The sequence below is a fragment of the Oncorhynchus mykiss genome, chromosome 11 (genome assembly GCF_013265735.2).
Source record: "Oncorhynchus mykiss isolate Arlee chromosome 11, USDA_OmykA_1.1, whole genome shotgun sequence".
NCBI classification, from domain to species: Eukaryota; Metazoa; Chordata; class Actinopteri; order Salmoniformes; family Salmonidae; genus Oncorhynchus; species Oncorhynchus mykiss.
In genome coordinates, this window is record NC_048575.1 from 78,184,086 (window position 1) to 78,209,688 (window position 25,603).

General features: G+C 43.3%; 1 protein-coding gene across 2 annotated transcripts in view; it reads left to right on the top strand.

Annotated features, from left to right (window-relative positions):
* Positions 1-25,603, top strand: part of LOC110536435 (phospholipid-transporting ATPase ID) — a 59,097-nt gene that overhangs the window by 16,310 nt on the left and 17,184 nt on the right. Inside the window, exons 2-13 of one of the 2 annotated variants that reach the window (XM_036936446.1) lie at positions 334-410; positions 698-756; positions 12,805-12,918; positions 19,462-19,560; positions 20,576-20,637; positions 21,331-21,403; positions 21,612-21,682; positions 21,933-22,015; positions 23,879-24,037; positions 24,452-24,540; positions 24,738-24,931; positions 25,078-25,286. In XM_036936446.1, coding sequence (XP_036792341.1) covers positions 368-410; positions 698-756; positions 12,805-12,918; positions 19,462-19,560; positions 20,576-20,637; positions 21,331-21,403; positions 21,612-21,682; positions 21,933-22,015; positions 23,879-24,037; positions 24,452-24,540; positions 24,738-24,931; positions 25,078-25,286 — 1,255 coding nt within the window. In that variant the 5' untranslated portion in view covers positions 334-367. Of the gene's footprint in view, positions 1-333; positions 411-697; positions 757-12,804; positions 12,919-13,355; positions 13,403-19,461; positions 19,561-20,575; positions 20,638-21,330; positions 21,404-21,611; positions 21,683-21,932; positions 22,016-23,878; positions 24,038-24,451; positions 24,541-24,737; positions 24,932-25,077; positions 25,287-25,603 lie in introns of those variants that run through there. The other variant, XM_036936447.1, reaches the window with a different exon arrangement.

Genomic DNA, 25,603 nt, shown 5'->3' on the forward strand with positions numbered 1-25,603 from the left:
GGGGTTGGGTACGGAACACCTCATAGAGCACTTTATGGAAAATGATTTAATAGCAATGAAATGGCAGCATGGTCCAGCCCTGTTACACTGAACACCCTGCACTGAACTGTGTGTTTGTCGGGGAGAATTCAACCTCTCCTACGCAAGTTTGTCTACCAACTCAAAACCACCTCTCCAGGAGAAGCAGAACCCATTTAGGAACGACAACGTACTTTTAAAGATACACGTTTCACACTGTGACGGTAGTCACAATGATAGTTTAAAGCCAAGGTGTTACTGTGAGAATGGAATGGTACGTCAGTACACAACATATCCTGGTCTCTCTTTCCCCAGACAAACACCACGGGTAGATGAAGAAGCAGAGAAGATGACGTTGTTTGGGCTGGACTGTGCCAAGAAGAAAGAGAGAGGTGAGGAGGCGACCAACCTCCCTGTTCTCATGATGTTTCGTAGTTAAAAATACAGAGAATGTCTACCCCGCCATCTGTCCTCTCCTTTTCTCCTGTCCTCTCCCATCTCCCCATCTCAGACACTCAGACATTACTGCAACGTTACTCTTTATTACTGCAGTATTACCTGACTATATAGTCTAAATTAATTACTACAGCATTCACTGTCAAGTAATTATCTTTTTGTCTGTCTGTCTGTCTGTCTGTCTGTCTGTCTGTCTGTCTGTCTGTCTGTCTGGTTCTCTCAGAGTTGGAGAGGAAACTGAGGGCAAACGACAGAGAGCATAACCTCTCCTTCAGATATGCGGTGAGTTTACTTGAGTGTGTGTGTATGAGGGTGCCTATGTACATGGTATTCACAGGGGTAAAACGTATGTCTCACCATCCTGGTTTGTGTGTGTGTTTGGGTAGGCCTTTTGTACTGAGTATAGATCAGTCCCCTGGGACCAGACTATATATATTACTGTACTGAGTATAGATCAGTCCCCTGGGACCAGACTATATATATTACTGTACTGAGTATAGATCAGTCCCCTGGGACCAGACTATATATATTACTGTACTGAGTATAGATCAGTCCCCTGGGACCAGACTATATATGTTACTGTACTGAGTATAGATCAGTCCCCTGGGACCAGACTATATATATTACTGTACTGAGTATAGATCAGTCCCCTGGGACCAGACTATATATGTTACTGTACTGAGTATAGATCAGTCCCCTGGGACCAGACTATATATATTACTGTACTGAGTATAGATCAGTCCCCTGGGACCAGACTATATATATGTTACTGTACTGAGTATAGATCAGTCCCCTGGGACCAGACTATATATGTTACTGTACTGAGTATAGATCAGTCCCTTGGGACCAGACTATATATATTACTGTACTGAGTATAGATCAGTCCCCTGGGACCAGACTATATATGTTACTGTACTGAGTATAGATCAGTCCCCTGGGACCAGACTATATATATTACTGTACTGAGTATAGATCAGTCCCCTGGGACCAGACTATATATATATATTACTGTACTGAGTATAGATCAGTCCCCTGGGACCAGACTATATATATTACTGTACTGAGTATAGATCAGTCCCCTGGGACCAGACTATATATATATATTACTGTACTGAGTATAGATCAGTCCCCTGGGACCAGACTATATATATTACTGTACTGAGTATAGATCAGTCCCCTGGGACCAGACTATATATGTTACTGTACTGAGTATAGATCAGTCCCCTGGGACCAGACTATATATATTACTGTACTGAGTATAGATCAGTCCCCTGGGACCAGACTATATATATATATTACTGTACTGAGTATAGATCAGTCCCCTGGGACCAGACTATATATATTACTGTACTGAGTATAGATCAGTCCCCTGCGACCAGACTATATATATTACTGTACTGAGTATAGATCAGTCCCCTGGGACCAGACTATATATATATATTACTGTACTGAGTATAGATCAGTCCCCTGGGACCAGACTATATATGTTACTGTACTGAGTATAGATCAGTCCCTTGGGACCAGACTATATATATTACTGTACTGAGTATAGATCAGTCCCCTGGGACCAGACTATATATGTTACTGTACTGAGTATAGATCAGTCCCCTGGGACCAGACTATATATATTACTGTACTGAGTATAGATCAGTCCCCTGGGACCAGACTATATATATATATTACTGTACTGAGTATAGATCAGTCCCCTGGGACCAGACTATATATATTACTGTACTGAGTATAGATCAGTCCCCTGGGACCAGACTATATATATATATTACTGTACTGAGTATAGATCAGTCCCCTGGGACCAGACTATATATATGTTACTGTACTGAGTATAGATCAGTCCCCTGCGACCAGACTATATATATTACTGTACTGAGTATAGATCAGTCCCCTGGGACCAGACTATATATATGTTACTGTACTGAGTATAGATCAGTCCCCTGGGACCAGACTATATATATGTTAATGTACTGAGTATAGATCAGTCCCCTGGGACCAGACTATATATGTTACTGTACTGAGTATAGATCAGTCCCTTGGGACCAGACTATATATATTACTGTACTGAGTATAGATCAGTCCCTTGGGACCAGACTATATATTTTACTGTACTGAGTATAGATCAGTCCCTTGGGACCAGACTATATATATTACTGTACTGAGTATAGATCAGTCCCCTGGGACCAGACTATATATATTACTGTATTGAGTATAGATCAGTCCCCTGGGACCAGACTATATATATTACTGTACTGAGTATAGATCAGTCCCCTGGGACCAGACTATATATATTACTGTATTGAGTATAGATCAGTCCCCTGGGACCAGACTATATATATTACTGTACTGAGTATAGATCAGTCCCCTGGGACCAGACTATATATATATATTACTGTACTGAGTATAGATCAGTCCCCTGGGACCAGACTATATATATATATTACTGTACTGAGTATAGATCAGTCCCCTGGGACCAGACTATATATGTTACTGTATTGAGTATAGATCAGTCCCCTGGGACCAGACTATATATATTACTGTACTGAGTATAGATCAGTCCCCTGGGACCAGACTATATATATTACTGTACTGAGTATAGATCAGTCCCCTGGGACCAGACTATATATATTACTGTACTGAGTATAGATCAGTCCCTTGGGACCAGACTATATATATGTTACTGTCTGGTTATTGTCATGTGGCTGGCTCCCAGCCAGGGGTCATAGTGTCTGGTGGTCTGGTTTAGTAGTTACACACACTATTACTACAGGAGAGGGGAAACATTACATGGGAGTAATATAGGAAACAGCATGTTGAGTGGACCTCACGTAAACATAGAAACATATGGCTTTACCGTGTTCAAAGATTTGAGTGGACGGGACATTGTTTCAGACATCTACTGAGGAGTTTCAGATTACATTCATATTATAAACACACTTTAGTTTACTACTGAGATCCACCCACTACTGCTAGCTGTCGTTCCTCTCTCTGACTCTCTCTCTCTCTCTCTCTCTCTCTCTCTCTCTCTCTCAAATTCAAATTCAAATTCAAATTCAAATTCAAGCTGCTTTATTGGCATGAAAAACATTGTGTCAATATTGCCAAAGCAACAATGTATACAATATACATTGTAACAAAATTGTAAATGATAGCAAATAATAATATAAAATGGTAGTAAATAATAATACAAAAATAAATACAATAAAATGGTAACAGTCTACAGTAAACATTAATAATTATAGTAATAACAATAATAGTAATAATAAGTAAGTTACTGTTTACTATGCAGATGTTATTATTCAGTGTCCCTCAGGCTATGGCAGGAAAATACATATTTGGCTGCAAGAGGAGCCATTGCTCCTTCGCCCATGAGTATTCTTAGTTTTTCCTCTGGGTTCAATTTGTAAAAATGTGGAATATATGTAGTCATTTCTGTGAATAATGAATCTCTTTGTGAGGAATATTTATCACAGTAAAGGAGAAAGTGCATCTCTGTCTCTACCTCCCCTGTCATGCAGTGACCACATACACGCTCCTCTTTGGGTAGCCATGTCTTTTTATGTCTGCCGGTTTCTATTGCCAATCGGTGGTCACTCAGCCTGTACTTGGTAAGGATCTGTCTCTGCTTCGTATCTCTGACAGAGTAGAGATAATCAGCCAATTCATATTCTCTGTTTAGGGTCAGATAGCAATTTAGTCGGCTTTGGGATTTTGTTTCGTTTTTCCAGTATTGTAAGTATGATTCCTTTGATTGGTTCATGATTTTGTTTATTGGAATTCTTTCTTTTGAAGCAGTGCTGGTGTCAGCTTGATTGGTGAGGTCCAACACCAGCTGACTGAGAGGGCTCGTTTCTGGGCTCAGCTCTTGGGCTTGAAGTGCTTTAAATTGCAGACTCGAATTTGGACTTGAATTTAGATGTAGCCAAAATTTTAATGATCTTTTCTGTATTTTCATTATTACTGGAAAACGGCCCAATTCTGCCCTACATGCATTAGTTGGTGTATTTCTCTGGACTTGTAGAATTTTCCGACAGAATTCTGCATGTAGGGTTTCAATTGGATGTTTGTCCCACATTTTAAAATCCAGTTTATTGAGTGGCCCCCAAACCTCACTTCCATAAAGTGCTATTGGTAGGATTACACTGTCAAATATTTTAGTCCAAATTCTAATTGGGATGTTGATTTTGAATAATTTCATTTTTATTGCATACATTGCTCTGCGGGCTTTTTCTTTGAGTGCCTTCACTGCCATATTAAAGTTTCCCGATGCAGATATGGTCAGACCAAGGTAGGTGTAATTTTTTGTGTGTTCAATTAAGGTGTTGTTCAGGGTGAATTTACATTTTTGTTTCTGACATCTGGGTTTTTTTTGGAAAATCATGATTTTAGTTTTTTGGAAATTTACTGCCAGGGCCCAATTATGGCAATATTGCTCCAGAATATTAATGTTTTGTTGAAGACCTTCTTTGGTTGGTGATAGAAGTACCAAGTCATCAGCATATAGCAGGTATTTCACCTCTGTGTCAAATAGTGTGAGTCCTGGGGCTGGAGATTGGTCCAACATGTCTGCTAATTCATTGATATAAATGTTGAAAAGATTTGGACTCAAATTGCAGCCTTGTCTCACACCTCGATATTGTGAAAAAAATTCTGTTCTTTGGTTTTTGATTTTTATTGCACACTTATTTTCTGTGTACATACATTTTATTAAGTCATACACCTTACCACCAAGCCCACTTTGTAGAATTTTGTAGAATAGCCCTTCGTGCCAAATCGAATCAAATGCTTTTTTAAAGTCAATAAAGCAAGCAAAGATTTTGCCCTCTTTTTTTTGGTGGACGTGTTTATTAATTAGTGTGTGTAAGGTGTATATATGGTCAGTAGTGCGATGGTTAGGGAGAAAGCCAATTTGACATTTACTTATTACATTTTTTTCTTGAAGAAAGGTTTGAATTCTTGAATTCAAAATGCTACAGAAAATCTTTCCCAAGTTACTGTTGACGCAAATTCCCCTGTAATTATTGGGGTCTGATTTGTCTCCACTTTTGTGGATAGGGGAGATGAGCCCCTGGTTCCAGACATCAGGGAAGCAGCCAGAAGTTAAAACCATGTTGAACAATTTAAGCACAGCATTTTGCAACTCAGGTGTGCTGTTTTTCAGCATTTCATTTCTGATGTTGTCTATACCACAAGCCTTTTTTGATTTAATAGATTTTAGCTTTTCATTTAGTTCTTGTTGGGTTATTGGGTAATCTAATGGATTTTGGTTGTTTTTAATGACTGATTCCAGGATGTTCAATTTTTCTTTAATTTCTAATTGGTTCTGGTTTAAGTCTTTTTGTGGGATGTTTTTGTATAGATTATCAAAGTAAGTTTTCCAAATTCCTACATCTTGTATGGCTAATTCTTGTGGCTTTGATGTGCTTAAATTGTTCCACATGTCCCAGAACTGATTTTGGTCAATTGCGTTTTCAATTTCATCAAGTGTCTTGTTGGTATAATTCAATTTCTTGCATTTCAGTGTTTGTTTATACTGTTTCAGAGTTTCAAAGTATTCATATCGTAGCTCTGGGTTGTTTTGCTGCTTATGTTTTTTGTTTGACATTTGTCTTAGGTGTTTTCTAATTGTTTTACATTCATTATCAAACCATTTGTCAGTAACATTTTGATTTTTGCTTCTGATGTTGCATTGCTTTGGTTTTCTCAAATTTGCTTTCGATGCTGCTTTTTGGAATATGCAGTTGATGTTTTGGGTAGCTGAATTGACACCATCTTTATTGTTTTGGTACAGTGAGTTATTGAAAAACTGTATAGAGTTCATCATTTCATTTGAGTTCAATGTTTCAATGAATGCCTCTGCACTGTTTGGAGCCCATCTGAACGATTGGTTTATGTTGTAAAGTTTATTGGGCTGTTTTTTTGAATGAATATTGCCGGTTAATTTCTTCAGAAACACGTTGATCTGACTGTGATCTGACAATGGTGTCTGTGGTCTGACAGTGAATGCACTAATGGAGGAGGGGTCAATGTCAGTGATGGCATAATCGACTACACTTGTCCCAAGAGCTGAGCAGTAAGTAAACTGACCTAAAGAGTCCCCTCTGATTCTACCATTAAGCATGTACAGGCCTAAGGCTCGACAGAGATGTACTAACTCTTTTCCATTTTTGTTCAGTATTTGGTCAGGACTGTTTCTATTATTTATAATAGGGCTACTGTACAAGGAGGGGTGTCCAAATATGTGGTGGTTACCTCCCGCATCAGTGTAGTCAGGCTCAGAACCTGTTCTTGCATTGAAATCTCCACAAAGAAGCACTTTACCCTGCGCCTGAAATGTAATGATTTCTGTCTGGAGATTGTCAAAAAACTGATCATCATAATATGATGAATCTGAAGGAGGAGCATAAGCTGCACATATGTATACATCATTGTCACAATAGATTGTACCTTTGTTAAGTTTTAGCCAAATGTGAGTGGTACCTTTTTTCATTTCATTCAGTGCTAAGTCCTGCTTATGCCAAATGATGATTCCACCTGAGTCTCGGCCCCGTTTAACATTTTTATGTTTGATTGATGGTAGTAAACTTTCTCTATAGCCTGAGGGACACTGAGTATCTATGTCTCCACGACACCATGTTTCCAGTAGGATTATGATGTCCTGTCCCTTGATGTTTTTAATCAATTCTGGATTAGTTGTTTTATAACCAAAATGTGAAGAGTATAGGCCCTGGATATTCCAAGAGCTGATAGTTAATGATCTCATTTATAATAAGTGATATTCACTGGTTTGAGTAAAGTACATCAAAAAAAATAAAATATGTATATATACATATATATACATACATATATACACATATACATATATATACATACATATATACACATATACATACATATATACATACACATACATATATATATACACATACATATACATATACATATATATATACATACACATACACATACATACACATATATACATACACATACATATACACACATACATACATACATACACACACACACACACACATACATACACACACACACACATACATACATACATACATATATATATACATATATATACACATACACATACATATATATATATATATATATATATACACACATACATGCACATACACATATACACACATACATACATACATACACACACACGCGCACACACACACACACACACACACACCATTACATATAATAATTATTATAATACCGGTGTCAATACATTTAGGAATATTTGTAAACAAATGAATAAGAATGGAATAAGATTGCATTGTACTTATGTTATGTGCAATCTGCAACCCTGTGTGTTTGTGTGTGTGTGTGTGCGCGTGCGTGCCCGTGTGTGAATTAAAGGGACTGTCTAGCTCAGTAGTCTGCATATTAGTTGCAGTAGTTGGCGCACCTCTCCTATCTCTGATTGTTCTAGGGGTCTTCTGCCAGAGGTTACCTCAGCATATGTAGGCTGACGATCTAATTGATACATGGTGTGGACTGCATCATGTGGTCTACTTCCCTGAAGGGCAGTGTTCTGACCGACCCTGGAGTAGTGGTCAGAGCTGTGTTGTGATGGGCTGGGTCTAGTAGAGCTGTGTTGTGATGGGACAGGTCTAGTAGAGCTGTGTTGTGATGGGCCGGGTCTAGTAGAGCTGTGTTGTGATGGGCCGGGTCTAGTAGAGCTGTGTTGTGATGGGCCGGGTCTAGTAGAGCTGTGTTGTGATGGGCCGGGTCTAGTAGAGCTTTGTTGTGATGGGCCAGGTCTAGTAGAGCTGTGTTGTGATGGGCCAGGTCTAGTAGAGCTGTGTTGTGATGGGCCAGGTCTAGTAGAGCTTTGTTGTGATGGGCCAGGTCTAGTAGAGCTGTGTTGTGATGGGCCGGGTCTAGTAGAGCTGTGCTGTGTTGGGCCTGGTCTAGTAGAGCTGTGCTGTGTTGGGCCTGGTCTAGTAGAGCTGTGCTGTAATAAGCCATGTCTGGCTCTTTTCTCCTCGGGATGGTGGAGGTACTGTTGTTTCAGAAGGTGGGGCGGGGGACCTTTGTTGCTGGGGTGATGGGTGTGTGGGTCCCTGCCAAGTGTTGCATCTTTTAGGTCCTTGGCAAAGGTTCTGATACTGTCCTGATCAAGATGTATATTATCATATAAGTGTTGACATGTCAGAGTGGGGTGGTGAGCCGTTCTGACGTTGAGCAGTGAGGCACAGTCCACAGTGATCTGTTGATTTATTTTGTCGATCAACTTTTCTGGGAAGTCTTTTCTTGGTAGGAGGGTGGACACAACTATATTGGTTGTTGGGAACATAGCCTGTGCCCGTTCTGCCACTCTTCTCACTGCCCCAGATACATTTTCACCTTTGGCATGAAGGTCGTTTGTGCCAGTGTGGATGATGATGTTGTCAGGGGTGTCAATCCTGGTCTGACTGAGTAGCTGCATTGCACTCTCAGTTGTAGGACACCAGAACTTATACACCTGGTGTCTAGGGAATAATCTTTCCTGGACTAAGAACTTCCCATTTGAATCAATTAGAATTGCAGTTGTGGGTGATTGTCTGGGTGGAGCAGACTGGGAGGCTGGTATTCTGACCTGGGCTGGAGCAGACTGGGAGGCTGGTAGGTTAACCTGGGCTGGAGCAGACTGGGAGGCTGGTATTCTGACCTGGGCTGGAGCAGACTGGGAGGCTGGTAGGTTGACCTGGGCTGGAGCAGACTGGGAGGCTGGTAGGTTAACCTGGGCTGGAGCAGACTGGGAGGCTGGTATTCTGACCTGGGCTGGAGCAGACTGGGAGGCTGGTAGGTTGACCTGGGCTGGAGCAGACTGAGAGGCTGGTAGGTTGACCTGGGCTGGAGCAGACTGGTAGGCTGGTGCAGTGTCATCCGGCTGTGTAGTGGAGGCCATGCTGGTCTCAGGTTCTGCTTGTGTTGTACCAAGCTGGTGGACATGTTTTCTAGATGCAGAGGACACAATGACTCTCTGCCGGTTGAGGGTGTCAATGTACCTCTCTTTTTGTTCGAGCTCCTTTCTAGTTGTGCTCAGATGGTCTCTGAGGTCATCATTTGTCTGACTCAGCTTGTCCATTCTGCTTTCTAATTTAGCTATGGATGCTCTGCTCTCCTCCCTGAACTGTTTCATCTCTTCTTTGAGTTTCTGGACAGTGTCCTCCTCTTGAAGCTTCTTCTCTCTGAGTTCTATGACCTCTGCTTCGACTAGAGAGAGGGTGTTGTGGAAACGTTGCATAGCAGGTGTTCTTATTGAAATTGTCATGTCCTTGACTCTGTCTGCTGCAGGTGAGGTAGGTAAAGGGACGTTGAGGGCTTCCTGCTGGGTCACAGAGACCATTGGGGTCTGCTTTTCTCCATCTCCCTCCTTGACTTTTTCCTCATTTTCTGAGATGATGTCAGCGTCTTCTTTTAGGGTAGCAAACCTATTCTCAAAAGCCTGGAGGCTTGAATCATTGCCTTGTATCAATACAGTTCCATTATTATATAAGTTTACTGTTTGATATGTGTTGCTCTGGTCAGCTTCTTCAAAAATGCTGATCTGACATCCTTGGCTGATGCCCCTCTTTTTTGAGAAAGGGAAATGGTTGCAAATAACCTTTTTCCATATGTTCCCTCGATTGGTATTAAAAATTAAATTTGCTCTTGTTTTGTAACTGGTAAGATCTGCAAACAGGCATTCATGGTTCTGTCCCATCAACAAACCTTTGAAACTTTTCTTAGCTTTCTCTGTTTGGATGTCTGGTGGGTAAACAATTTCCATAGCAACGCTGGTGATGTTGGCTACAATGTTGCAATAGAAGTGCTGTTTCTTGTATAATGCTCTCTTGTTTCTTCAGAGGACTGTTTCACTTTGTTGTCCTTTTTTCTTTTCCTTTTTTCTTCTGTCCTTATTTTGTCCTTATTTTGTCTTCCTTTCTTCTGTTAACTATATATTTTTTTTGTTATTCTTTGTAAGCTAGCTAGCTTCTTCCAGGAGAGTCCCTAGCAACTGCTTAGCAACATGTAAACAATTCAGCTAACAATTCAGCTAGCTAAGATAACTGTATAATTTTATGAAAAATAGTTACTTTTTCAAAATCCTGTCTTTTTGGTTTGTTGCTTGTATTGTCTTCTATTGAGTCTTGATTGAGTCTTGCAGTTTTCTTTTGATTTTTTCGATGTACTTCACTCTAAAAAACCATTTAAATCTCAATATATACAGGAGCTCATTTTTCAGCAGCTGCTCAATTTGGAACTCCGGAACTCTCTCTCTCTCTCTCTCTCTCTCTCCTCTCTTCTCTCTCTTCTCTTCTCTCTCTCTTCTCTCTCTTCTCTCTCTCTCTCTCTCTCTCTCTCTTCTCTTCTCTCTCTCTTCTCTCTCTTCTCTCTCTCTCTCTTCTCTCTATTCTCTCTCTCTCTCTCTCTCTCTCTCTCTCTCTCTCTCTCTCTCTCCCTCTCTCTCTCTCCTCTCTTCTCTCTCTTCTCTTCTCTCTCTCTTCTCTCTCTTCTCTCTCTCTCTCTCTCTCTCTCTCTCTCTCTCTCTCTCTCTCTCTCTCTCTCTCTCTCTCTCTCTCTCTCTCTCTCTCTCTCTCTCTCTCTCTCTCTCTCTCTCTCTCTCTCTCTCTCTCTCTCTCTCTCTCTCTCTCTCTCTCTCTCTCTCTCTCTCTCTCTCTCTCTCTCTCTCTCTCTCTCTCTCTCTCTCTCTCTCTCTCTCTCTCTCTCTCTCTCTCTCTCTCTCTCTCTCTCTCTCTCTCTCTCTCTCTCTCTCTCTCTCTCTCTCTCTCTCTCTCTCTCTCTCTCTCTCTCTCTCTCTCTCTCTCTCTCCTCTCCTCTCCTCTCCTCTCCCATTCCCAGGTTTTTATTCTCCTAGATCTAACTTGTTTAGGGAACAACTCTTGAGTTTCGAGACCAGAGTAATGTAAACATCCAGTTCTTCTATGTTAGGATTGTAGCCAGCACCACAAGTCCCTGACCTCTGAGAAGTTAGCTTCTAATGGAATGAAACTAAATGCTGCCTGTTGGAAAGTACACTCTTCCAAAAAGGGTTTTTCGGGTGTCCCAAATCGGAGAACCCTTTTTGGTTCCATGTAGAACCATCTGGTTTTACATGGAACTCAAAAAGGTTCTACCTGGAACCAAAAAGTGTTCTCCGAAGGGTTCTCCTATGGGGACAGCCAAATAACTATTTTAGATTTTAGATGGCACCTTTGTTTTCTAAGAGTGTAGCGATCTAAAGTTGTCAACCGTTTAAACCAAACTGAAATAAAGGCTCACTCTCTTACACACACACACACACACACACACACACACACACACACACACACTAACACACTAACACACTAGACTCAGCACACAGCTCCTAACATGATGTCCTATCTTCTATTGTCTTATTTGCTATTATCTTGTCTTCTATTGTCTTGTATTAAATGGTCTTGTCTTCTATTGGATTATATTATATTGTCTCGTCTTGTATCATCTTGTATTGTATTGTATCGTCTTGTCTTCTATTGGATTATATTATATTGTCTCATCTAGGTCTTGTATCGTCTTGTTTTGTGTCATCTTGTATTGTATTGTATCATCTTGTCTTGCACATTGGATTATATTATATTGTCTCATCTAGGTCTTGTATCGTCTTGTTTTGTGTCATCTTGTATTGTATTGTATCATCTTGTCTTGTCTTGCACATTCAATTATATTATATTGTCTCATCTAGGTCTTGTATCGTCTTGTCTTGTGTCATCTTGTATTGTATTGTATCATCTTGTCTTGTCTTGCACATTGCTCAGTTGGAAAACATGTTGGTTTCATTTCCTCCTATCTCAGTGTAGAAATGTGTCCCTTATTTAACCTTGGTTGAGTTAGGCTAATTCAGCAGCACTGATCTGCCATCAGGCCAGGCAGAGACAGAGCTATGGGGAAGTTCACTCAGAGAACATGTTTGTATGAGTTCTCATTGGCTTCTCAATGTATGGGTTTTCATTGGCTTCTCAATGTATGGGTTCTCATTGGCTTATCAATGTATGGGTTTTCATTGGCTTCTCAATGTATGGGTTCTCATTGGCTTCTCAATGTATGGGTTCTCATTGGCTTCTCAATGTATGGTGTTCTCTAAAATCATGTTATTTTTTTACTCACACACTTTCTCTCTTTTCCTATGTCTGTCCCTCCCTCCCTCCCTCCCTCCCTCCCTCCCTCCCTCCCTCCCTCCCTCCCTCCCTCCCTCCCTCCCTCCCTCCCTCCCTCCCTCCCTCCCTCCCTCCCTCCCTCCCTCCCTCCCCTCCCCCATCCCTCCCTCCCTCCCCTCCCTCCCTCCCCCAGACCAATGCCATTAAGACGTCTAAATACAACGCGTTCACCTTCCTGCCCCTCAACCTCTTCGAACAGTTCCAGAGGATAGCCAACGCTTACTTCCTCATTCTGCTGCTACTCCAAGTGAGTGGAACAGACGCACACATATGCACATACAGTGGGGAGAACAAGTATTTGATACACTTCCGATTTTGCAGGTTTTCCTACTTACAAAGCATGTAGAGGTCTGTCATTTTTATCATAGGTACACTTCAACTGTGAGAGACGGAATCCAGAAAATCACATTGTATGATTTTTAAGTAATTAATTTGCATTTTATTGCATGACATAAGTATTTGATCACATACCAACCAGTAAGAATTCCGGCTCTCACAGACCTGTTAGTTTTTCTTAAAGAATCACTCTTGTTCTCCACTCATTACCTGTATTAACTGCACCTGTTTGAACTCGTTACCTGTATAAAAGACATCTGTTCACACACTCAATCAAACAGACTCCAACCTCTCCACAATGACCAAGACCAGAGAGCTGTGTAAGGACATCAGGGATAAAATTGTAGACCTGCAAGAGTCTGGGATGGGCTACAGGACAATAGGCAAGCAGCTTGGTGAGAAGGCAACAACTGTTGGCGCAATTATCATGTTATGTTAACCACTGTTGCTTGTGCAGCTAGTTAGAACACACTAGCTAGTACCTAGTTTCTAGAATGGCGCTGGAGGGAATAGCAGCAGTAGTACAGGCTCATGACCAATTGTGCTATTTTGTGTATTTTCTTTTGCGCTGATATTAACTTTTTTCAAGCATAACGTTTCTGCCATCGTTTCCTATGACCGGAAAGAGCTTTTGGACATCATAACAACTATCACTAACCTCGGTTTGGACGAGGACTTCTACTTCAATGCTTCGGACGCAAAAGACAGAGTCAAATCCCCGACACTCGAAGAAGGAGGAGATGGTGTTATAGATGTATCCCGCCGGTGTTATATCCCGGCGGGATACTTTACGAGACTACGTCGGAGAGTGGATAAACCACCTCTACCCTCCGTTCTACTGGCGAACGTGCAACCACTGGAGAATAAACTGGATGATCTCCATTCGAGACTATCCTATCAACGTGATCTGAAGAACTGTAATATCCTATATTTCTCCAAGTCGTGGCTGAACAAGGACATGGTAAATATAAATCAAACTGGTCTTTCTATACATCGGCAGGACAGAACAGCAATGTCGGGGAAGACTCAAACAGGAAGTACCGGGGACGTGCTCAATACAGAAGTGGTCCGATGAATCAAATGCTAAGCTACAGGACTGTTTCGCTATCACAGACTGGAATATGTTCCCGGGATTCATCTGATGGCATTGAGGAGTTTACCACATCAGTCACTGGCCTCATAAATAATTGCATCGACGCCGTCGTCCCCACATTGACCATACGTACATATCCCAACCAGAAGCCATGGATTACAGGCAACATCTGCACTGAGCTAAAGGCTAGAGGTGCCTCATTCAAAGAGCGGGACACTAACCCTGACGCTTATAAGAAATCCCGCTACACCCTCCGACAAACCATCAAACAGGGAAAGCGTCAATACAGGATCAAAATCGAATCCTACTACATCGGCTCTGACACTCGTTGGATGTGGCTGGGCTTGCAAACTATCACGGACTACATTGGGAAACTCAGCCACGAGCTGTCCAGGGATGCGAGCCTATCAGGCGAGCTAAATACTTTCTATGCTTGCATCAAGGCTAGCAACACTGAACCATTCATGAGTGCACCATCTGTTCCGAATGACTGGACCCACTTCAATTCGCATACCGCCCTAACAGATCCACAGATTACACAATCTCTATTGCACTGCCCTTTCCCACATGAACAAAAGGAATGTCTATGCAAGAAGGCTGTTCATTGACTATAGCTCAGCATTCAACACCATAGTGCCCTCCAAGTTGATCACTAAGCTCAGAACCCTGGGACTGCAACTGGATCCTGGACTTCCTGACGGGCCGCCCCCAGGTGGTGAGAGTAGGCAACAACACATCTGTCACGCTGATCCTCAACTTGGGGGCCCTTCACGGGTGTGTGCTCAGTCCCCTCCTGTACTCCCTGTTCATCCACAACTGTGTGGCCTCACACGACTCTAACGCCATCATTAAGTTTGCTGACGACACAACAGTGGGAGGCCTGATCACCGACAACGACGAGACAGCCTACAGGGAGGAGGTCATAGACCTGGCTGTGTGGTTCCAGGACAACAACTTCTACCTCAATGTTAGCAAGACAAAAGAGCTGATCGTGGACAACAGGAAATGGAGGGCCAAGCATGCTCACATCCACATCGATGGGGCTATAGTGTAGCAGGTCGAGAGCTTCAAGTTCCTCGGTGTCCACATCACTAAGGAATTGTCATGGTCCACACACTTCAACACATTCGTGAAGAGAGCACGACAACACCTCTTCCCCCTCAGGAGCCTGAAAATATTTGTCATGGGCCCTCAGATCCTCAAAACCTTCAACAGCTGCACCACTGAGAGCATCTTGACTGGCCGCATCACCACTTGGTATGGCAACTGCTTGGCATCTGACCACAAGGCGCTACAAAGGGTAGTGCATACGGCCCAGTACGCACTACCATCACTGGGGCCAAGCTCCCTGCCATCCAGGACCTCTATACCAAGGTGGTGTCAGAGCAAGGGCCTAAACATTGTCAAAGACTCCAGCCACCCAAGTCATAGACTGTTTTCTCTTCTACCACACGGCAAGGGATACCGATTCACCAAGTCTGTAACCAACAGGAGCCTGAACAGCTTCTAAAACTAAGCCATAAATAGTTATTTAAATAGTTAACCAATAGCTACCCGGACTTTCTGCATGGATCCTTTTTGCAATAACTCTTGACTCATCCCATTAGCTGCTGTTAATGTATATTATCTGTTACCTAGTCACTTTATCCCTACCTATATGTACATATCTACCTCAATGACCTCATACCCGTACACATCTGCTCGGTACTGGTACCCTGTGTATACAGCCTAGTTATTGTTACTCAGTACTGGTACCCTGTGTATACAGCCTAGTTATCGTTACTCAGTACTGGTACCCTGTGTATACAGCCTAGTTATTGTTACTCAGTACTGGTACCCTGTGTATACAGCCTAGTTATTGTTACTCAGTACTGGTACCCTGTGTATACAGCCTAGTTATTGTTACTCAGTACTGGTACCCTGTGTATACAGCCTAGTTATCATTACTCAGTACTGGTAACCTTGTATACAGCCTAGTTAGTGTTACTCAGTACTGGTACCCTGTGTATACAGCCTAGTTATCATTACTCAGTACTGGTAACCTTGTATACAGCCTAGTTATTGTTACTCAGTACTGGTACCCTGTGTATACAGCCTAGTTATCGTTACTCAGTACTGGTACCCTGTGTATACAGCCTAGTTATTGTTACTCAGTACTGGTACCCTGTGTATACAGCCTAGTTATTGTTACTCAGTACTGGTACCCTGTGTATACAGCCTAGTTATTGTTACTCAGTACTGGTACCCTGTGTATACAGCCTAGTTATCATTACTCAGTACTGGTAACCTTGTATACAGCCTAGTTATTGTTACTCAGTACTGGTACCCTGTGTATACAGCCAGTTAACATTACTCAGTACTGGTACCCTGTGTATACAGCCTAGTTATTGTTACTCAGTACTGGTACCCTGTGTATACAGCCTAGTTATCATTACTCAGTACTGGTAACCTTGTATACAGCCTAGTTATTGTTACTCAGTACTGGTACCCTGTGTATACAGCCAGTTAACATTACTCAGTACTGGTACCCTGTGTATACAGCCTAGTTATTGTTACTCAGCACTGGTACCCTGTGTATACAGCCTAGTTATCATTACTCAGTACTGGTACCCTGTGTATACAGCCTAGTTATCATTACTCAGTACTGGTACCCTGTGTATACAGCCTAGTTATCATTACTCAGTACTGGTACCCTGTGTATATAGCCTAGTTATCATTACTCAGTACTGGTACCCTGTGTATATAGCCTAGTTATCATTACTCAGCACTGGTACCCTGTGTATACAGCCTAGTTATTGTTACTCAGTACTGGTACCCTGTGTATACAGCCTAGTTATTGTTACTCAGTACTGGAACCCTGTGTATACAGCCTAGTTATCATTACTCAGCACTGGTACCCTGTGTATACAGCCTAGTTATCATTACTCAGTACTGGTACCCTGTGTATACAGCCTAGTTATCATTACTCAGTACTGGTACCCTGTGTATACAGCCTAGTTATCATTACTCAGTACTTGTACCCTGTGTATACAGCCTAGTTATCATTACTCAGTACTGGTACCCTGTGTATACAGCCTAGTTATCATTACTCAGCACTGGTACCCTGTGTATACAGCCTAGTTATCATTACTCAGTACTGGTACCCTGTGTATACAGCCTAGTTAGTGTTACTCAGTACTGGTACCCTGTGTATACAGCCTAGTTATTGTGGATTTATTCCTCGCGTTATTCTTCTATTTTTCTATAATTTCTCTATTTTTCTCTCTACATTGTTGGGACCGTCAGTAGTAAGTATTTCACTGTTAGTCTATAGCTGTGGTTTATGAAGCGTAAGATCAACGATGTTTGATGTGAATAATTCTACCTGGTTGGCAGTAACACTACATCCTCTCGGACACCATTAGACCTGTCTGTCCTCGTATGTCTCACAGAGTCTGTGTCCTGAGAAGGTACACTATCTGCTGGAGACAGACCTTGTTGGAGGAGATGGCTATGATTTCCACAGTAAAGCTACAATCGGTCCAATAAGAAAACAGGATATGAAGTGCAGTGACTGAGGAAGTGAGGAAGAGAGAGAGGAAGTTGACTCGTTGCAACTTAGCTCATTGTTGTATAGAGGTTTACAAACAACACAAAACATACCAGGCTCCTGAGTGGCGCAGCGGTCTAAGGCACTGCATCACCAGTGTTAGACGCGTCATGACAGACCCTGGTTCGATTCCAGGCTGTATCACAACTGGCTGTGATTGGAAGTCCCATAGGGTGGCGCAAAATTGGCCCAGCGTCGTCAAGGTTTGGCCGGAGTAGGCTGTCATTGTAAATAAGAATTTGTTCTTAACTGACTTAACTGTTCTTAACTGACTTAACTGTTCTTAACTGACTTAACTGTTCTTAACTGACTTAACTGTTCTTAACTGACTTGCCAAGTTAAATAAAGGTAAAATAAAAAAATACCTGACATAGAGAGATCTCATCACAGCATACAGTATGTACAGTAGAAACAGCTATGGAGACCAGTAGAGAGATCTCATCACAGCATACAGTATGTACAGTAGAAACAGCTATGGAGACCAGTAGAGAGATCTCATCACAGCATACAGTATGGACAGTAGAAACCGCTATGGAGACCAGTAGAGAGATCTCATCACAGCATACAGTATGTACAGTAGAAACCGCTATGGAGACCAGTAGAGAGATCTCATCACAGCATACAGTATGTACAGTAGAAACAGCTATGGAGACCAGTAGAGAGATCTCATCACAGCATACAGTATGTACAGTAGAAACAGCTATGGAGACCAGTAGAGAGCAGAGCCTCTATGCTGCTCTGACATTAGATGTATGTGTATTGGTTTAATATTTTGTGAAATTGTTAGATATTACTTTGTTAGATATTACTGCACTGCCGGAGTTAGAAATGAATGCAGAATGCGATGGAAATGTCAGCCATATTGGTCAGGGAGAAATCCAAACCGCTCTAATTGGAATGAATGGCAGTAGAGGCAGGATCCTGATTTGACTTGTGCAGGAAAATAAAAGTTGAGATATCAGATATTGTTTATTAGATGTATTGTCAACTTAAAATTTTGCCATATAATTAATTATAAATGCAGTTTAAGCAGGTTTCATACAAAAGTTATGTATAAATAGCCTCTAAAATATATGTAAACAGACGATAAATGACAATGTTGTGTTTTCTTGGAAATCTATGAGTGTTATTATATGATACAATATGTTGTTGCATTTACAACTTATCTAAGTCCTATCATGATGTCAGCCAGTGTCTGGCTGTGGATTGGCCTCATTGTTTGAATGGAATGTTGGAATATTGGCAGTTAATTTGAACAATTAATGGAATCATTCCTCTAAAACTGTCTGGCTAGCTAGCTAACAAACATACAGGGAAGATAAATTCTTCAAATTCATTATCTTACACAAAATCTTATCAAGGCATTGGCAAACCATGGCACACCAACTTACTGACCAAAATGTCTGACCTTAATTTTACCTTGATTTAACTAGGCAAGTCAGTTAAGAACAAATTCTTATTTTCAATGACGGCCTAGGAACAGTGGGTTAACTGCCTGTTCAGGGGCAGAATGACAGATTTGTACCTTGTCAGCTCGGGGATTCGATCTTGCAAATTTTTCGGTTACTAGTCCAACACTCTAACCACTAGGCTACCTGCCTCCCCTTTATACTGTCATTAGAAGGTTCATGATCATTCTAATATTCTAATTCCTAATTGTATGACCACCATCTCCTCCCTATCATGGGGGTGTCTGTTATATTAATGTGAAATGTTGTGTAGATGTTGCATAAATGTTACCTGAGTGTTTGTTGAATGTTGTGTTGCGGTAGGTGATTCCTGCCATCTCCTCTCTGTCCTGGTTCACGACCGTAGTCCCTCTGGTCCTGGTGCTGTCTGTGACGGCTGCTAAAGATGCTACCGATGACATAGTGAGTATACATATAGGAGGATCCTGCATATGGGCCACCCTCCTTACCTTTCACATCTTACCGCTGCTCAGCCCTTCGCCATTCCAAGCAGATATCTTCTTAGCTTTTTCTTTTCATCTCTCTCTCTCTCTCTCTCTCTCTCTCTCTCTGTGTCTCTCTCTCTCTCTGTCTCTCTGACTCTCTCTCGCTGTCTCTCTCTCGCTGTCTCTTTCTCGCTGTCTCTCTCTCGCTGTCTCTCTCTCTCTCTCTCTCTCTCTCTCTCTCTCTCTCTCTCTCTCTCTCTCTCTCTCTCTCTCATGGGCTTGTTCTTTCACTACTTCCTGAATCAAGCAGGAATTTAGTTTCAATACCAAAACAATACAAAGGAAAAAGACTTTCAGTTCCAGCTGTCAGGTTAAACAAACACTACTGCTACTTTACTGGCAACCTGATACTGAACCGGTCTGGGAAATGTGATCTCACCTGGTTACACGTTAACCTCTGTAGCAAAACAACCATCTGTTTGTTAGGTCAGGTGGAGACACAGACCAGGTCCCAAATGGCACCCTATTCCCTATGTAGTGCACTACTTTAGACCAGGACCAATAGAGCTGTAGTACACTACTTTAGACCAGGACCAATAGAGCTGTAGTACACTACTTTAGACCAGGACCCATAGACTCAAAAAGGTAGTGCACTATATAAGGAATAATGTGCCATTTGGGACGTAGAAACAGACCTTTCTGCCTTCACGGTCCAGCGACAGCTTTAGTGAGGTCATCGTATTTGGCTTATCATAATTGGCTCTTGGTGAAGAGATGGTGGCCATCTTTGGCGACGCAGTGGCGGGATGTCCGAGTTTTGGGTGGTCTGGTGAGAAGACCGAAACCAAACATTTACACAACCTCTGACCTGAAGAAAGTTTAACGATGAACTCCTTTCACCAGTCCCATTCAAACAGGATTTAACCAGGAAACGAACCTTGAGGTTAGAAACTAATGTTGAATGAATTTTATCATCCTCTCTGTTTTACCAGAACCGCCACAGGAGTGACAACCAGGTGAACAACAGGAAGGTCACAGTGCTCATGGATGGAGAGTAAGTTCATCAGATCTACTATTGGTGTCATTATCAACACAAAGTATAATGGGCCACTGGTTTGTGTTTGTGTGTGTGTGTGTGTGGTCAGATATTGTCTGGCCCTCCCTGCTCCCTGTCCCCATCCTACTCTCACCACTGTCCTCCACACAAATCCATTCCCACAACAAATATGTGTTCGTAAGGCAGGGACAGTAAGGCACCGTGTCCTCTTTTCTCGGTGCCAATAGGAAGCAGCTGCAGGACAACAGGAAGTGTTTGTTTTCTTCCTGTTGATGTGACTCCTGACTCGAGGACACTAAACGACAGAGTGGTTCAAAGGAAAATACAATCTACAGTCTGACCCTTGTGGTTATGTTTAGTCTTATATTTCCCCCTGACTGTCCCCAAACAACAGGGAATCCCTAATGTCTACTCACAATTCTCTCTCTCTCTCTCTCTCTTTCACTTTCCCCTCCCTCCCTCCCTCCCTCCCTCCCTCCCTCCCTCCCTCCCTCCCTCCCTCCCTCCCTCCCTCCCCCACCACGCTCTCTCTCCATCCACACTCTCTCTCTCTCTCTCTCTCTCTCCCTCTTTCCCCCAACACACACTCTTTTTTTCTCTCTCTCTCTCCCTCTCCACCAACACACTCTCTATCTCTCCCCCTCTCTCTCTACCCCCCCCACCTCTCCTTCTCCATATTTGTCTCTCTAGACTACGGAGTGAGAAATGGATGTCCGTTCAGGTGGGCGACATCATCAAACTGGAAAACAACCAGTTTGTTACGGTGAGAACAGAACTGAACCAACCTAACTGTCAGTTCCTTAAAACATACTGATTCAGCCCTGAAACATACTGTACCTCACTGTTAGTCTATTGTGTAGATCAGTTGGCACAGGAGACCATCCTGATAGACTGGGTGTGAATCTGGTGCCTATATTCAGTGTATTTGATAGTCAGTGAATCTGATTCTGTGAATCTCTGTGTGATTTCAGGCAGACCTGTTGCTGCTCTCTAGTAGTGAACCTCTCAACCTGGTCTACATAGAGACTGCTGAACTGGACGGGTCTGTGTCTGTGTGTGTGTGTGTGTGTGTGTGTGTGTTTCAGTTTGCTAAGCTTATGTCTATTAGTACTCACTCCTCATACCTTATCTCCCTCCCTGCTCCTTCTCCTCATCCTCTTCTCTCCTTCTCCTCATCCTCTGCCCATCTTCTCCTCCTTCTCCTCCTCCTTCTCCTCCTCCTTCTCTTCTCCCCTCCTTCTCCTCCTTCTCTTCTTTCTCCTCTTTCTCCTCCTCTCTCCTCCACCTCTCAGAGAGACCAATCTAAAAGTGAAGCAGGCTCTGACAGTAACAGGAGACATGGGAGACAAGATCCACAGCCTGGCGGCTTTCAATGGTGAGTTACACTGAGGGTTGGTTAGACACTTTCTACGTATTATCTCTGGGTAGAAGTTTCCCTTAGATACAGATCCAGGATCAGCCAAATCCTAATATTAACCATTAAGGGGGAAATGCATAAACTGACCTTTGATCAGAGTCTGGGGAAAAAGTCATACTGCTCCTGCTTTGTAGCCACGCCATAATGATCATAAAAGCATGAAGCCAAATGCCAGAGAAAAACACAGCAGCATATTTAAATCAGATGTGGGTTCAGTGCTCTAGTAAATGAATGATGTTTTAAGCATATGAATACCCACTCTTCTCTCCTCCTAACCCTGTGTCTCATCCTCTCCTCCTAACCCTGTGTCTCATCCTCTCCTCCTAACCCTGTGTCTCATCCTCTCCTCCTAACCCTGTGTCTCATCCTCTCCTCCTAACCCTGTGTCTCATCCTCTCCTCCTAACCCTGTGTCTCATCCTCTTCTCCTAACCCTGTGTCTCATCCTCTCCTCCTAACCCTGTGTCTCATCCTCTCCTTCTAACCCTGTGTCTCATCCTCTTCTCCTAACCCTGTGTCTCATCCTCTCCTTCTAACCCTGTGTCTCGTCCTCTTCTCCTAACCCTGTGTCTCATCCTCTCCTCCTAACCCTGTGTCTCATCCTCTCCTCCTAACCCTGTGTCTCATCCTCCTCTCCTCCTAACCCTGTGTCTCATCCTCTCCTCCTAACCCTGTGTCTCATCCTCTTCTCTTCTCCTAACCCTGTGTCTCATCCTCTTCTCCTAACCCTGTGTCTCATCCTCTCCTCCTAACCCTGTCTCGTCCTCTTCTCCTAACCCTGTGTCTCGTCCTCTCCTCCTAACCCTGTGTCTCATCCTCTCCTTCTAACCCTGTGTCTCGTCCTCTTCTCCTAACCCTGTGTCTCATCCTCTCCTCCTAACCCTGTGTCTCATCCTCTCCTCCTAACCCTGTGTCTCATCCTCTCCTCCTGACCCTGTGTCTCATCCTCCTCTCCTCCTAACCCTGTGTCTCATCCTCTTCTCTCCTCCTAACCCTGTGTCTCATCCTCTCCTCCTAACCCTGTGTCTCATCCTCTCCTCCTAACCCTGTGTCTCATCCTCTCCTTCTAACCCTGTGTCTCATCCTCTCCTTCTAACCCTGTGTCTCATCCTCTTCTCCTAACCCTGTGTCTCATCCTCTCCTTCTAACCCTGTGTCTCATCCTCTTCTCCTAACCCTGTGTCTCTTCCTCTTCTCCTAACCCTGTGTCTCATCCTCCTCTCCTTCTAACCCTGTGTCTCATCCTCTTCTCCTAACCCTGTGTCTCATCCTCTCCTCCTAACCCTGTGTCTCATCCTCTCCTCCTAACCCTGTGTCTCATCCTCTCCTCCTAACCCTGTGTCTCATCCTCTCCTCCTGACCCTGTGTCTCATCCTCCTCTCCTCCTAACCCTGTGTCTCATCCTCTTCTCTCCTCCTAACCCTGTGTCTCATCCTCTCCTCCTAACCCTGTGTCTCATCCTCTCCTCCTAACCCTGTGTCTCATCCTCTCCTTCTAACCCTGTGTCTCATCCTCTCCTTCTAACCCTGTGTCTCATCCTCTTCTCCTAACCCTGTGTCTCATCCTCTCCTTCTAACCCTGTGTCTCATCCTCTTCTCCTAACCCTGTGTCTCATCCTCTTCTCCTAACCCTGTGTCTCATCCTCCTCTCCTTCTAACCCTGTGTCTCATCCTCTTCTCCTAACCCTGTGTCTCATCCTCTCCTCCTAACCCTGTGTCTCATCCTCTCCTTCTAACCCTGTGTCTCATCCTCTCCTTCTAACCCTGTGTCTCATCCTCTCCTTCTAACCCTGTGTCTCATCCTCTTCTCCTGACCCTGTCCAGGGGAGGTGCGCTGTGAGCCACCCAACAACCGGCTGGACCGTTTCACAGGAACATTGACAAACGCTGGTCAGAAATACTCTCTGGACAACAACAAGATCCTGCTGAGGGGCTGCACCCTCAGGAACACAGAGTGGTGCTTCGGACTGGTGCTGTTCGGAGGTGAGAGGTTAGAGGTCAGGACTGGTACTGTTCTGAGGTGAGAGGTTAAAGGTCAGGACTTGTGCTGTTCGGAGGTAAGAGGTTAGAGGTCAAGACTGGTGCTGTTCGGAGGCTGAGAGGATAAGGGTCAAATCCAATAAACTTGTATTTGTCAGGTGTAGACTTTACAGTGACATGCTTGCAGAGGTAAGGGCAAGTTCTGGCTCACAGGTTAGTTAACACCGCCCTCTGCTGGCCAGTATAGATAATGAACCTCAACCGGGAATACCTAACACTAACTGACCTAATAGATTTTGCTTCTAACCTTTATTAAAAGCTATTCTTCTATACATTCAGGTTGTGTCAATTATCAGCTGTTTAGTTGTCTTCTAAATTCTTACTTAATACTAACCCTGTGGTCCGGTTGTGGTCCAGGTCCAGAGACTAAACTGATGCAGAACTGTGGGAAGACCACGTTCAAGAGGACCAGCATCGACCGCCTGATGAACGTGCTCGTCCTTTGTGTGAGTCCAGCTGTTAGACTGTTGTTGGTTTCATTAAGATCTTCATTTGAACATTCACTGGGCATCTCTCATTTCCAATTTGGTGTTTTATCTATTACACTGGGTTCAGTTTAATTATCTATAGTTTCTGTCAGCCTTCACATCTCTCTTCTCACCTGTTGACCTCTTGACCTATTGACCCCTCTTTCCCCCGTCAGATCTTTGGCTTCCTGGCGTTCATGTGCATGATCCTGGCCATCGGCAACCGGATCTGGGAGCAACGCTGGGGGTCAGAGTTCACGGCCTTCCTGCCCAGACAGGACGGAGTTGACACTCCCTTCTCCTCCTTCCTCACCTTCTGGTCCTACGTTATCATCCTTAACACCGTCGTACCCATCTCCCTCTACGTCAGGTGTGTGTGTGAGAGAGAGAGAGAGAGTCTGTTTTTGTATTTCTGTATTTCTGCCTATTCGAGATACTGTACCTTGCAGATACATTGTCTGTGCTTTGGTTCTACTGTATGTAATGTAATGAATTATTCCTGTATGTGTGTTTCAGTGTGGAGGTCATCCGTCTGGGCAACAGTTTCTACATCGACTGGGACAGGAAGATGTACCATGCCCGTAGTGACACCCCGGCCAAGGCCCGGACCACCACGCTGAACGAGGAGCTGGGTCAGATCAAATACATCTTCTCGGACAAGACCGGAACACTCACTCAGAACATTATGATCTTCAACAAGTGTTCTATCAACGGGAAGTGCTACGGTGAGGTTCAGATGGTAACTAGGAAGGGCTACGGTGTGGTTCAGATGGTAACTAGGAAGGGCTACGGTGAGGTTCAGATGGTAACTAGGAAGGGCTACGGTGAGGTTCAGATGGTAACTAGGAAGGGCTACGGTGTGGTTCAGATGGTCACTAGGAAGGGCTACGGTGTGGTTCAGATGGTCACTAGGAAGGGCTACGGTGAGGTTCAGATGGTAACTAGGAAGGGCTACGGTGTGGTTCAGATAGTCACTAGGAAGGGCTACGGTGTGGTTCAGATGGTAACTAGGAAGGGCTACGGTGTGGTTCAGATGGTAACT